Source organism: Hydra vulgaris, chromosome 10 (genome assembly GCF_038396675.1).
Source record: "Hydra vulgaris chromosome 10, alternate assembly HydraT2T_AEP".
NCBI lineage: Eukaryota > Metazoa > Cnidaria > Hydrozoa > Anthoathecata > Hydridae > Hydra > Hydra vulgaris.
The window spans coordinates 21,159,083-21,173,621 of record NC_088929.1 but is presented as its reverse complement, the minus strand read 5'-3'; the positions used below and the strand labels follow the sequence as shown (position 1 = coordinate 21,173,621).

The 14,539-nt window shown below is 25.4% G+C and overlaps 1 protein-coding gene across 1 annotated transcript in view; it reads right to left on the bottom strand.

Moving 5' to 3' along the window:
* The window catches only part of LOC136085838 (syntaxin-1A-like), a 50,650-nt gene extending 37,773 nt beyond the window's left edge, over window positions 1–12,877 (bottom strand). Inside the window, exon 1 of the mRNA XM_065807483.1 lies at window positions 12,729–12,877. Coding sequence (XP_065663555.1) covers window positions 12,729–12,758 — 30 coding nt within the window. The 5' untranslated portion in view covers window positions 12,759–12,877. The remainder of the gene's footprint in view (window positions 1–12,728) is intronic.
* Window positions 12,878–14,539: the final 1,662 nt, after the last annotated feature.

Sequence of the window (14,539 nt, the reverse complement as noted above, 5' to 3'; positions counted from 1 at the left end):
ATTTATTGATTATGACTAATATTGACATTGATAGTATTGACTAATATTGACTAGTATTGAGGCATCATTTGATAGTATTTGATAGTATTGATTAGTATTGGCACTTTCCCTTATTAGAATGTAAAAACCATCTCAAGCTGAGTTTTTATTACTGAAAGTGGTTTTTATTAGTATGACTAAACTTAAAATATTTCTTTGATTAAAATAATAATAAAAAAAAAAAACTTTTACAGTTATTTTTAATTATTAGTTGATCCTGAAATAGATTTCATTATGAAAAATTGAATTCAAAAGATTTCAAAAAAACGGTTCACAGAATTTCAAAAAATTCGTGCCAAATTAAATTCATTTAAGCTGAAGAATTTGAAATATTTCACAAAAGTTATATTCAGCTCATTAAATTCATATTAAGAAGACTAACCGGTAATAATTTATAACTAATTACGAATAATATACTTTTAGTTATAATAGTTATGATTTATTTAACAAAAAAATAATTGACAATTGCATTATAACAGCATAATTAACTGCCATAAACTTGCATAAAATGTTTTGAGTGAAATATATATTGGAATAATAATTTTTTTTTCGTTTTCCTTATGATTTAAAGTCAAAAATGGAGAATAATTTATTGAATGAATCAACTATTAGTTAAAAATAACTAAAAATGTTTTTTTTTAAATATTATCTTAATTAAGAGAATAATTTTAAGTTTAGTCATATTAATAAAAACCATTTTCAGTAATAAAAACTCAGCTTGAGATGGTTTTTACATTCTAATAAGGGAAATCGCCAATACTAATCCATACTAATTAATACTATCAAATACTATTAAAATTAGGGGTATTTGGGGTAAAGTCCCTAATATTGTCGAAAAAAAAGTTGTTCAAAAGTATGTCAACCTAAGTCTCAAAAGAAGCGTATTTTCATAGAGATTTTAAAGATGTTATTCGTTTGTTATAAAAATAGTATTTTTTGTATTATTGCTGAAAAACATTTTGTTGACATTTTTTTAAGAGTCTTTAGCATTTTTTCAAATAATTTATTTGCCAAAAAAATTTAAGGAAAAATTTTTATATTTTCTAAAATCTCTATACTATCTTCTAAAATACGCTTTTTTTGACACCCAAGTTGACATACTTTTGAACAACTTTTTTTCTGACAATATTAGGGACTTTACCCCAAATATTAAAGATCTGAACCCAAATATCTTTACAACTTGACGTGATGGTAAAAAATGAGTTGCATATTTGAAATCAAAATGTGAAATGCAACCCAAAAAACAAATTGTTTGCTCGGCACCAAAAAAAAAAAATTTTTTTTATTGACCTTCAATTATAATTGATTGCAAAAAAGCAACAAATTTGTTAAACTATTTTTACTTAACTCTGTAAATTAAGTTGAAATGCGCAATAAATTTGTTAGATTGATTTTTTCTTCAAGAATATCAAACAGCAAATAATTCAGATATAAAATTATGTCAAAATATGTCCATAGAAAATATATCTTACATATTTTATGTCAGCAGAAAATAATTCAGACATAAAAATATGTCAAAATATGTCGATAGAAAATATGTCTGACATATTTTATGTCAGCAGAAAATAATTCAGACATAAAATTATGTCAAAATATGTCGACAAAAAATATGTCTGACATATTTTATGTCAGCAGAAAATAATTCAGACATAAAATTATGTCAAAATATGTCGACAGAAAATATGTCTGACATATTTTATGTCAGCAGAAAATAATTCAGACATAAAATTATGTCAAAATATGTCGACAGAAAATATGTCTGACATATTTTATGTCAGCAGAAAATAATTCAGGCATAAAATTATATTAAAATATGTCGACAGAAAATATGTCTGACATATTTTATGTCAGCAGAAAATAATTCAGACATAAAATTATGTCAAAATATGTCGATAGAAAATATGTCTGACATTTTTATGTCAGCAGAAAATAATTCAGACATAAAATTATGTCAAAATATGTCAATGGAAAATATGTCTGACATATTTTATGTCAGCAGAAAATAATTCAGACATAAAACTATGTCAAAATATGTCAATCGAAAATATGTGGGACATATTTTATGTCGGCAGAAAATATGTCTGAAAATATGTCGACAGATCTGCCAGACATATTATGTCGTAACAACTCTGTTTATTACATTTATTCGTTTATATGTTTTTTCGCTTTTAAAAAAAGTTTTTGCTATATTTGACACTTTTTCTCAATACTTATTCTCATATATAATAGGAAAATAAGAAAATAAATTGTTATTTATTTGTAAAAAATATTATTTGATTAAAAAATTTTGTTAATGACAGAATAAGTTAAATAAAAGAATAACTTCTTTAATAAATGTATTTACCACATTTGATGCATGTATGAAAATGTTTCTTTTATATTGCCCAATTTCCAATGTTAATACAAGTTACTAGAGATAATGAACATAACAATTTCTCTGTTTAAAAAAATGTATTTAAAAACTTAAACAAAAGTTTTAAATAAGCTCCTGAAAATTTTGTTAAGAAAGTTCAGTAAATTAATAATGCACTAACCCACAAGATTTTGCAGTATCGTTTCATTTTTTTACATAAAAAACTTGTTAAAAAAAAATTAAATTTTTCACAAATAAATAGCAATTAGTTTTCTCACTTTCCTGTCCATTAATAAAAACAGTAAAGTTTAACAAATACATTTGAAAAACAAATTTAAAAACTGTCCATGTTTCTAGCCCAATTTATGAAGTATTTCCTTTATATACTGACTGAAAAAAGTTGCAAAAAAATGTAAATCAAAAAATATTTTTATTTTCGTTATATTCTTATTCACTTTTTTCTTCGACTTGTATCAATTTTAGTAGTGGAAAATAAAAAACGCTCTAAAAATAAGAAAACAGTAATTAAACAGTAAATATTTAGGTATATTATTTTTTTGACAACAATTTTCTTTTTTTTATAAATAATTTTTTTGTTTAACATAGTTTATTTAGATTTTCTATTTCGTATAGTCTTTGTTTCTTTTCTTCGAGTATAGCTGATTTATTCTCTAGTTTCTTATAGCTTTTTGCCGCAAATTCTTAAAACGCTTACTATATAAAAACGTGGTCAAGTAGTATAAAAAAATTACTTTAAGTGTGGATGTACAAGACGTGCGACCACTCCTTGTACATCCACACTTCCACGAGAAGACACTGACCATGAGCCACCAGATTAGAAATTTTCTAGAAATTTAAATTATTATTTTTTTATCATTTTTTGATAATAATTTATGATATTTCAACTGAATTTTTATTTTGTGTCTTCTTCATTCAGGAACAGTATTTGTTTTTTTAGCCATAAAAAGGCAAAAAAACAAGCATCTAAAAAAATATTTCTATTTTATCTTAACGTTATCTTTTAATTAATTTTTGTATTTATTTTATAATTTAGTTATTTAAACAAATGCATAAAATTATTAAAATATAATACTTTAATCATAAAAATACTGTTACACAATATAATATCATTTTATTAAAATTATTGATCGTACTTCTACGTATTATTGTAATAATTTGTTGATTTTTCTTCTTTGTTCATAAAAATGTTATTGAATATGAAAATTTTGACAAGCACTATAATAACAAGAGGAAAAACAACATTAAAAAAGATTTAAGTAATTTAGCTTTTTATTAAGTAGAATACTTGTAAAGTTAAGATTATAGTTTTCCAAAGTTACATTGCAATTTTTGTTTTCGCTTAGAGCTATTTGTATGCGCTTCATTTTGTGTGTGTATCTTTTTTTTTGTTTACAGTTTTTTGTTTTGATTTGTTTCTTTACTCTCAAGCAAACTTATTAAACTTGAACATATTTTTTTTTACAAAGTATGCATATATTATGCCTGCATTTTAACATACTTATTATTTAACTCATAACGTAATATGGATGAGTTATATGGAATAACTATCACTGTTTAAAAAAACTAATTGATTTTGTTTTTTTTATTTTTTGCAACATAATATTGCATAACAATCAAATAAAATTTTCTTGTAAGCACATGCTAAATTTTATTTTTTTCATTTTTTGATTAAAAAAAAAAAAGCAGTTTTAAATTTGAAGTTTGAAGTTTTTTAAGAAGTTTTTAAAGTTTATTTTATCTATTTAAAATTGTATAATGTTAATAGTTATAAACAAAAAATATCAGTATATTTAACATTTTTTTACTAAAAAGTTTATAATATGCGTGAGCTTTATTTTGCCTGTGTAAACTGACTTACACAGGTGTGTAGACAGGTACCGGCTATAACCCACCTAATGCATTTGGGCATTTTTTATTTAAAACAAGGCTTCTTATATGTATGATCAGGAATAGAGTGCTATTGCATTTGCTTCTGACCAAGCCTGAGGTAAACACATATGCATAAATATCAAAACGCATTGACATAAAGAAGCGTTATCAATCTGCATTAACTTTTCATAAAACTTTTTGTGAATAAAGTGCAAATTCTTGGAAAGAAACAAGAACATTTAAATTAGAAAAAAAAAGTTTTAGGATGGCCCTAGAAATACAAAAAAAAAGATTTAGGGCGGCCCTAGAAATACAAAAAAACGTGTGCTCTGTTACAAACAGTATGATTATCTTGATGAAGGCCAATATACTTTTTACAAAATGGTACTCACTTCACTTGTGTTAATAAAACAACTTTGACGCTTTGTGCAAACTTTTATTGTTTACAAGTAATTTCATTTCTAGTAAAATAATATATTAAGGTGGAATAAGAGTCTTATAGTTTATGAGAGATTTTTCTGGCAAAAAAATAATATTTGCTTATTGACCAATATAAAATAGTAGCACTAGGACTTGAAATTATCCTGGTTAAACCTGTGTGTCACATGGTTAAACATGAGCAACAATATTATCTTCTAAACAAACTTTATACTATTTACTTTTCATTAGATAATTACATTATTAAATACATTTTGCAAATTCAAATGTCATATGAAAAAATATTTATATGTATATGTATGTATATATATATATATATATATATATATATATATATATATATATATATTATATATATATATATATATATATATATATATATATATATATATATATATATATATATATATATATATATATATATATATATATATATATATTAGGGTAGGTCAATTATGGTATGTAAGTGCCGCTAAACAATATAAAGTTGGATTTTTATATATATATATATATATATATATATATATATTTATATATATATATATATATATATATATATATATATATATATATATATATATATATATATATATATATATATATATATATATATTAGGGTAGGTCAATTATGGTATGTAAGTGCCGCTAAACAATATAAAGTTGGATTTTTATAAGAAACTTAAGTGTTTTAACTCAATATTTTTTTGCAGAACTTCGATGGAGTTAGTGGATTTGCATATTTTGTAAATTATTTTTTGCTATTTTATGAAACTTATTTTTCTTCATTTTTTAAAGCATGTGTGTATTGTATTTTGTTTGTAAATAATATTTAACTTTGTAGTTTTGTTGTCTTTTGTAAAGTCTCTTTTCTGCTTTTAACTTATTTAAAATGCTAAAAAAATATAATTAATAAATGGATAATAAATATTTGTTAAAATGTACTTTTTAATTTGCCCGAGCCTATACAACTAGATTTACATGTTTAACTGGTTTATGTTTTATAAATTTTATTTTTGTAGAACAATAAAATGTAGTTAAAATAGATTAAAGTAAACAATAAGCACATTTCACTAATTGTATAAATATTATTAACAAGTAAATTATTTTTTTGTGCAAAATTTAAATAGTTTATTACTTTAATAGCAAGCACATAGAGACAATTGATTCAACTTTATTACTTCCTAGATTGTTCTGACATCTATATGGTTATTTGTCAATCCACGATTGCCTTTAATAACAATAAGTCTATTGAAACATTAGCTAAAAATCTATTTGCATCTGTAAAAAACATAAACCATAAACACGCTAGAGCAAACATCAAACAAAACCTGTATTCTAAACTATATAAAAATTTTGAAATATCTGCTTGTTGCTGTTCATTGGACATTGTGTAATGTAACAATATTTATGCCAAGTGCAAAAATAAAAAATGCAAAATGGAACATATCATTTGCATATGCCCAAAAGAAGTAAAGACTCCAATAAAGAAAGAGCTTATATATGAGACCAGCATTTAAAAACAGGACCAAAAGGATCTCTCAGATGTCTTTGGCAGATACATCTGCTTTAAAAAACAAAAACAGGATTAAACAGAAGGAGGGAAATATATCACATCACAAACACTAATAATGAGCTCTCAAGTTCATTACCAGATCCCCCAGAATGTATAACTGAAATAATAAAACCTCAGGTATTTTTAATAAAACCTCAGGTATTTTTATTTGCATTGCCTTAAATTTTTAATTTGTTTGGTATATATTTAACTCTTACTAATAAAAAAAACCACTGATCATGAATACTTTTTACTTAAGGAACATAATGAATGGCAACTAAGTAAGAGAACTCAGGCAGATTATAGCATTCAAAGTTTCCAAGACATACTATGGAGCAGGTCAGCGATGGATGTTCTTCAAATCTCCACGCAGCTCTTGGAAACACCTTACTCCATGATTTCAAGCATCTATTGTTACCAGAAGCTGACATCAATATTATTCTAATGGATTAAATTAGACTGAGTTAAGTTAAAAGTAAAAGTAAATTTGGAAAATGAAGACTCAGAAGGGGAGACATCATTAATTTGGTTAAGATGGAAAAATAGATAAGAACACAAAAATATACTTAAAAGCAAATTATTCTGAAAGAAAAGATTTCATAATAAAATGTATTAGTGCAGAGCATCACCTTACTTTTACACATGAGCATGGCAAACCTCACAGGATCTACTTTACACAGAGAAAAATACCCATTATTGGTGCTACTGGGAGTGTTCTTGCTCTTGATACATTTAGTGTACTTGAAGAATATGACAGCCTGGAGAGCATCCATGCTATTCTTTAGACAATGCCGCACCAAACATAGGTTCAGAAGTGGCTTGGTGGTTAATCAAGAAGAGTTGATAGAAAAGAAACTTCACACAATAGTTTGTAGCCTTTATCAGAATCAACTCCCACTAAAAACTCTTTTTAAAAAGTTAGATGGAAAAACAACTGGTCTACAAAACTTTAGTGAACCAATTGGGAATAGATACTCTAAAGATATTCATAGACAACCTCAAGTAGAGTTTAAAGCAATTCAAACTTCTAACACAAAAAGATATATTTCAGATGAGATATTAAAAAATACTTAAAGATATAAGTCATGATCAAAGGCTTCTTAACAAATATTATAAAGGTATTCGATTAGGTAAAGTAGACGACAAATAGGCATTTGTAAAATAAGTCCACTAAATCATGCTCGATGGTTGATTCTTTCTATACTTTGTTTATACACCCAAGACATTTCTTCAAAAACAAGTTTGAAAAAGCTTACCCATTATATTGTTAAAATTTATGCTCCATCATGGTTTCAAATAAAGAAATCTTTTAAACTGCAAGATTCCCCTCAGATTCCATTTTTTACTATTAATCAATTGAATCTTTTTAAGTTTCGCGATATAAAAAGAATTAAAAAAAAAAATTCCAAAAAATGTTTTCTGTTTGATACTTGCAAATTTTCTCTCACGATAGTTAAAAATGATGATGAGAAGATCAAAACACTCAGATTTGAGATAATACTCACTCTCAGAAAAAAGTAAACTTTTTAAAGTTAGTTTTACTATTTATAATTTATCAGGCAGCTGTATATAAAGCTTTTTTTAAAAATGTATTGGCTGTATTATTTAAATTAAGTTTTAATTAGGTATAATTTTTTGTTTTTTGTTTTTTGAAAGTAACAATATTTTTATTTTCAAAAACAAAAGCAGTTATAGAATAGAAAATAAATATATAAAAAGAAATATATACAAATTCATTTAAAGTAAAATAAAGCTTAATTATTCTTCTCATTCCCAGAGCGTTGAGAGGTGCGTCAAATTAGTTTCTAAAGCTTCTAATACCATATATAGATTTGAAACTAGGTATAACTCTATACTAATAAAACTACTTAGCCGAAAAATGCGTCAAAGGTTTATGTCAAAAGAATATTATTCTCATTCTACAATGATTTATTTGCTTAACTTCTTGTTTCATTCTTGAAATAACTTTTTTTCAGTTTAATTTTGCTTTATAAATGACTTATAAATTAACAATTATTTCTTATTGGATTTTATTAAGTGCTTAACTCAATAATCGATGTAACACAACAAGTAAAAAATTTATACTTAATTATAAATTGGATTTATGACTTTTTTGCTTAATATAACGAAGCAATAAACCGTATTAATAATTTTAAAAACAGTATTTGAGTTATTCCTTGTGTGTCAACTTTCTTTTTTTTTTATATTAATGTATTGAAAAGTATGAAACCTAAAGCAAAAAGTTTATAGTAATTGTTGATGAGGGTACTTTTAAATTTTTTAACTATTATTAACTAAAGTGCTTGTTTGAAATAAATGCATTTTGTGTAAATTAACAAATTATGTTATACTTAATTTTTTTTTTATGTAGGCATATATTTTTTTATGATGACTTTAAACGTTTGAAACTATTCTTCCATCTTTTTCTATAGATAAGATGTGGAAAAATAGTTTCAAACATTTAAATTTATCATATAAAATACATGCCCATATAAAAAAAATTATTGAAAGGTTGAAAGAGAACTTTTTAAGTTACTTTAATTTATGAATAAGTTAAATTAAATCTTCCGTTGCAATGGAATGATATAATTACTTTATTTTTTTGTTTCTATTTTTACAAAAAATTATTTAACTATTTTTTTAACTTAACTAACTAATCAGAGCATGAAACAATTAAAAATTACTATTTTAAATAGACTATAGTATTTTTTTAAATAATTTTTTTTTTTTTTTGTTGCAACTTTTTGGAAAAAATAAATATTTATACAATTTAAAAAAATATATAACACTTTTTAATAATTTAAATAAAATTTGTTCATTCATTAAACAAGATTTAGAAGTAATTTGTGAAAGGGTTTTGCATAACTTTAATAAAACGTTTTAAAAGATAAATTTTAAAGTAATTTATTTTAAATGCAATTAAAAACGTAAGAAAAAGAAATCTTCACTTCGAATTAGCGTATTATGAGTTTTATTTTAGTGCTCATATATTTTCTTTTTTGTAAGGAATTATTTTGTTTTTTCATTTATTATTTTTTTAAATTTTCTTTCTAGTTTAAGTTTAGCTAACATTTCTTTTTTCAGCGCATTTCTAAAATGTTTAAAAATCATCTGCACATCTAAATATTCATGGTCAAGTCGTCAAAAAATAAAATTATTTACGTGGTCAGCAATAGCGCTCGATCGCACACCATTCCTGTCCATGCCTCTCTCTCTCTGTACATATATATATATATATATATATATATATATATATATATATATATATATATATATATACATTATGTTAGTGTATTCTACAAACAGAGTGCTCAATGTTCTTAAAGAACAGAGCAATAATAAATTAGTAAAAAAACTAATTCTTTATTGATAATTTCTAGTAAAAACATCTAATTTTTTCTTTCTTCTGCACAGTGTTTCTCCATCAGTAGGTTCATCAGGAAGATTCTTCCTGATGAACCTACTAATGGAGAAACACTGTGTGGAAGAAAGAAAAAGTGTTTTTACTAATTAATATATATATATATATATATATATATATATATATATATATATATATATATATATATATATATTAGTATTAGTAATTGCTGTAACTGATGTGAGCCAGTGAGTGTAGTATTAACACTATGACAGCCGATTTGCTTGATTGCTGTTCATCTAGCAATCAAGACCTGCTTTAAAACTGTTAACTAATTGTGCTTTAACCAACTCGCTTGGCAAGCTATTCCATAAATTGGTCGATCTATTAAACAAATAGTTTTCACAACATGCTTGCTTAGTGATTTCTTTGACATATTTAGAGCTGTGACCTTTCGTTTGAGTTTGTTGAATACTAATTTTTTTTATTGTTTACAAATTGTTAAAACCGTTGAAGAATTTAAAAAGTTGAACCATATCTCCTCGTTGTCTTCTTTTTGTCAAGGTAGTCATGTCAAGAGCTTTTAGACGATACTTATACTGTTGATTTTTCTATGTGATGGTATTAATCAAGTTGCACAATATCGGAATCTTTCTAATAACTCAATTTCTTATAGGTGACCAAACTTGTACTGCAAAGTCTAACAGTGGTTGTACAAAAGAAGTATAAAGTATTCTCAGCAGTCTAATATCTAAGCAAACGAAGTAATTTCTAATCCGAACTAACATTTAGTTGGCTTTGCCTACGCATTTTATTACAGGATTTTTCCATTTCAGATTGCTTGAGAAGATTACTTTAAGATCACTTTCAGATTCTGTTATGTTTAACTTTTGTTCATTGATATAAAGGGGTGATTTTTTGTTATTCTGGCTAAAGTGCATGACCGTACTTTTTGAAATATTAAATTTCACAAGCCAGTCTTGAGTCCACTTAAAAGCTAAATCAAGATCTGATTGCAAAGAAAGCCTTGATGCACTGGAAAGCATTTCATTCAAAATTTTGGTGTCATCTGCATACAGCTTGGTTAGATTTTTTAAAGTTGCAGGCAAATCGTTTATAAATAGTACAAACAAGAGCGGTCCAATTACTGACCCTTGTGGCACACCACTGGTAATTTCTGCCCAAGAGGATACATTTTTGCCTATCACAACTCTTTGTTTTCCTTCTATTAAAAATGCTTCAACCCATTGTTTGTCAGACCAGATACTCCATAAGCTGTAAGTTTAAGCAACAATCTTTTATGTGGCACTATGTCAAATGTCCTGGCAAAATCCGAAAAATAACATCAACAGGTTTACCATTCTCTAAGACAGTTGAAATAAAATCAAGTGTTTCAAGTAGATTCGTTAAGCATGATTTATTTTTAACAAAACGTGCTGTTGCTTGACTATTAGTTTGAACTTATATATAAAAGTTTCAAGTTTACATCTGATTATACCTTCCATTTTTTTATATGCGATTGAGGTGAGTGATACCGGTTGGTAGTTTCCTGCTAAGGTTTCTTCGCCTTTTTTGTACAGAGGAGTGATATTTGCTGATCTAAATTGCACTGGCAGTTTGCTGGTTTTAAACAATTCTTTAAAAATATATGTAAGTGGAATGGCAAAGGCTGATGCACAATTCTTTAAAATAGTTGAATATAAATTATCAACAAAACTTGATTTGTTATCTTTTAAGTTTTTAAATATTATAAATTTTACATATGAAAATGTCTATCTTAGATAGACATTTTCATATGTAAAATCTTCATTTGTCATAATGAATATTTCAGTATTTCTTAAATCAAAAGAAGGCAGTGGACTATCATCTTCTTTCACAAATGCAGCTTGAAAATTTTTGTTTAAGATATCAGCAATATCTTTTAAATTTTGAGTGGTTTTACCATTTGCTACCTTTAATGCTTTAATAGTATCTATGACTGCTTGTTGATTATCATGTAGCTGTAGAGAAGCTTTGGAATCTTGATGGCTCTTTTTACCAGATTAAGCTAAAAGTTTTGTCTCACTTTTTTAATCTTGTCTGCTAGATTTTTGCAAACAATTTTGTATTTAGATTTCAAAACAGGGTCTTTCCATTTACATGAGCAGTTTTTATATCTTAAATTTTGTTTGCTTCTAATAAGAAACTTTAACCTAGATTTAACCCAGGCCTGATTTGATTTGATTTTTAAATATTTTAATGTCTTTTTAATTGGAGTGAAATAATTACATGCCACTTCAGTATAAAAAATCAGTTCATCAAATATTTCTTGTACATTTTTGTTACTGAAGCATTGTATCCAGTCAACATTTGAAATTAGATCAGATATTAGTTCAAAATTGGAATTAGCAAACATAAATCTTTGCTTACTTTTATTGTCATGGATTGCTTTATCAGAAAAGATGAAACTGAAACATATTATTAGATGGCCTCTGGTTATATTTCCCAAAATAAATTTTGAATCTATTTCATTAACACTTGCTGACTGAGTTGTAAAGATTAAATCTAAGGCATTCTCAAGTTGTTCATCTGACAGCTGGAAAGTTGGTATGAAATTGAAGTCGCCCATGATAAGTAAGTCTTTGAACTTATTTTTGTCTATATATTTGCGTGCCAGCCCAAAAACCACATCAAATTCTGCCATATCCAAAAAATCATTTGGTCTGTAGATACATCCAAGTAAAAACTTGTCATTATCAAAATAAACAACAGCTCACACTTGTTCTAGTTTACAGGGATTTAGAACAGCATTATTTAGTTCATAGGAGTCTAATGAGTTGTCTATATATAAACAAATACCACTGCCTTTTCATCCATCTGGTCTGTCTTTTCTGTACAGATGGTAACCTTCAATGTTTGCAACTGAATCACTTTTAAACCATGTCTCAGTCACAGAAATTACATTTGGCCTGTATTGTTCAATTACTACTTTAAACTCATTACATATATATATATATATATATATATATATATATATATATATATATATATATATATATATATATATATATATATATATATATAAAACAATCTAATATTTTTAAAAAATGGCTTACTGTTCGCAGCTCAGATAATCTGTCCTTCATCTTTGATTGTGTAAAAAATTATTCTTCAAAATGAGGTATCTTTTAAAGTATATTCATCATTTGGATTACTTTCACAGATTTCAGAATATTTTAAAAACCATGTAAAAGATAACTATTTAGCACTGAAATAAGAAAATATTATCAAATTTTAAAAAACAGAAGCTTTTCCAACCACTAACACTTATTAAATTTTGTCTATTATATAAAAAAAGTCTTAATAAAATTTATATTTAAACATAAAATAAAATTAACAAACAAATTTAAACAAATTATAAACTAATTAACAAGCAAAAATCTGTTTACCAAAAATGGGGTTTCATGCTATTATTACAACATTAAAACAAATAGGTTTAAAAAAATTTGAAACAGAAAACAACTTTTTGAAAGTACTATTTTCTTTTTTTTTTTCTTTTAATTTAAATTTCAGAAAAAAAAAAAAAAAAAAAAAAAAAAAGAACTAATTTTTTTTTCATGCATTAAGATTTTAATTAAAAAACAGAAAACAACACAATGTCGACAAAGTTTAACAATGAGGTTACTAATTTAATAAGAACAAAGATATTTGGAAGAAACCTCTATAATAAAACTAATATCACAATTAAATTGGATGTAGTGTTGTTAGTTGATGTACTGTTCTTGGTTTATGTAGTGTTATTGGTTGATAAAACATCTCATGGTTTATGAAACAGCATAAAAAAAGTTTTCAAATATCTATGAAAAATGATTTGGTTGTAACTACACAGGATAGAGCTTGAGTTTAAACAATTATTATATCTATTGAATAATATTGCTTTACTTGTGGCCTAAATTTTAAAGTTTGTCAAGAAATGACAAATTATGTTGGTGAAGATAATAAATTTAAATTAATCAATAGTTAAAATAAAGATATTATCAACTACTATGATTTACTTAAAAACTCTTGCAACCACATCAAATAAATCACTTGCAAATACTCTTGCAACCACATCAAATAAATCACTTGCAAAAACTCTTGCAATCACATTAAATAAATCACTTGCAAAAACTCTTGCAACCACATCAAATAAATCACTTTGTCAGTTGCTTAAAATTTGAAATGGGAATTTAAGGTAGGTTTAAGATTTACCTAATCTTAGAGACAATGAAGCTTGTAAAAATAGCTCTTGACAATAACAACAGAAAAGATCAACCATCAAATGGTCTATTCTAAAAACAGTACCTGCCTATAATAATGCTTCCAAAAACTGCTTTGATAGTTAGCATGAGAAAAAACTAACTGAAGAAAATTTTTAAAATGTTAAAAATTTGATTTAAGTTGATTATAGAAACATTTTTCATGTTTCTATAATCAACTTAACAATCTTTTGTTTTCAACAACAATCTTCAGTTTTCACAGATCAAATACAAAAAATAAACTATGTTGTTCAACTTTTAACTGCTTCTGGTAAAGTTTCAAAATGTTAACAGCATCTGTTAACGTAGGTTGCTCAACTCTTAACAGCTTCTGTATCTTTGCATAAAAAAGGTGTAAATTATGAAATACTCATATCCACTTTAAATGATATAAGGCTCATTGGCACAGTAAAAGGTATAAAATATATCAATAATCTAACCTTCAAATGTATGTTTTAGAATGCTAAAAAAAAGCATATGAGGTAACGATAGCTTTGGCTATTTTGGTTATGCCCTAAAAAACAACTGCAATTCATAAACTTCAAAATAACAAACAGATTTGTTAACAACATGTTTACTATCATTTTTGTAATGAAAGGTAATGATAAGGTAAAAAAGGCTCATTGATA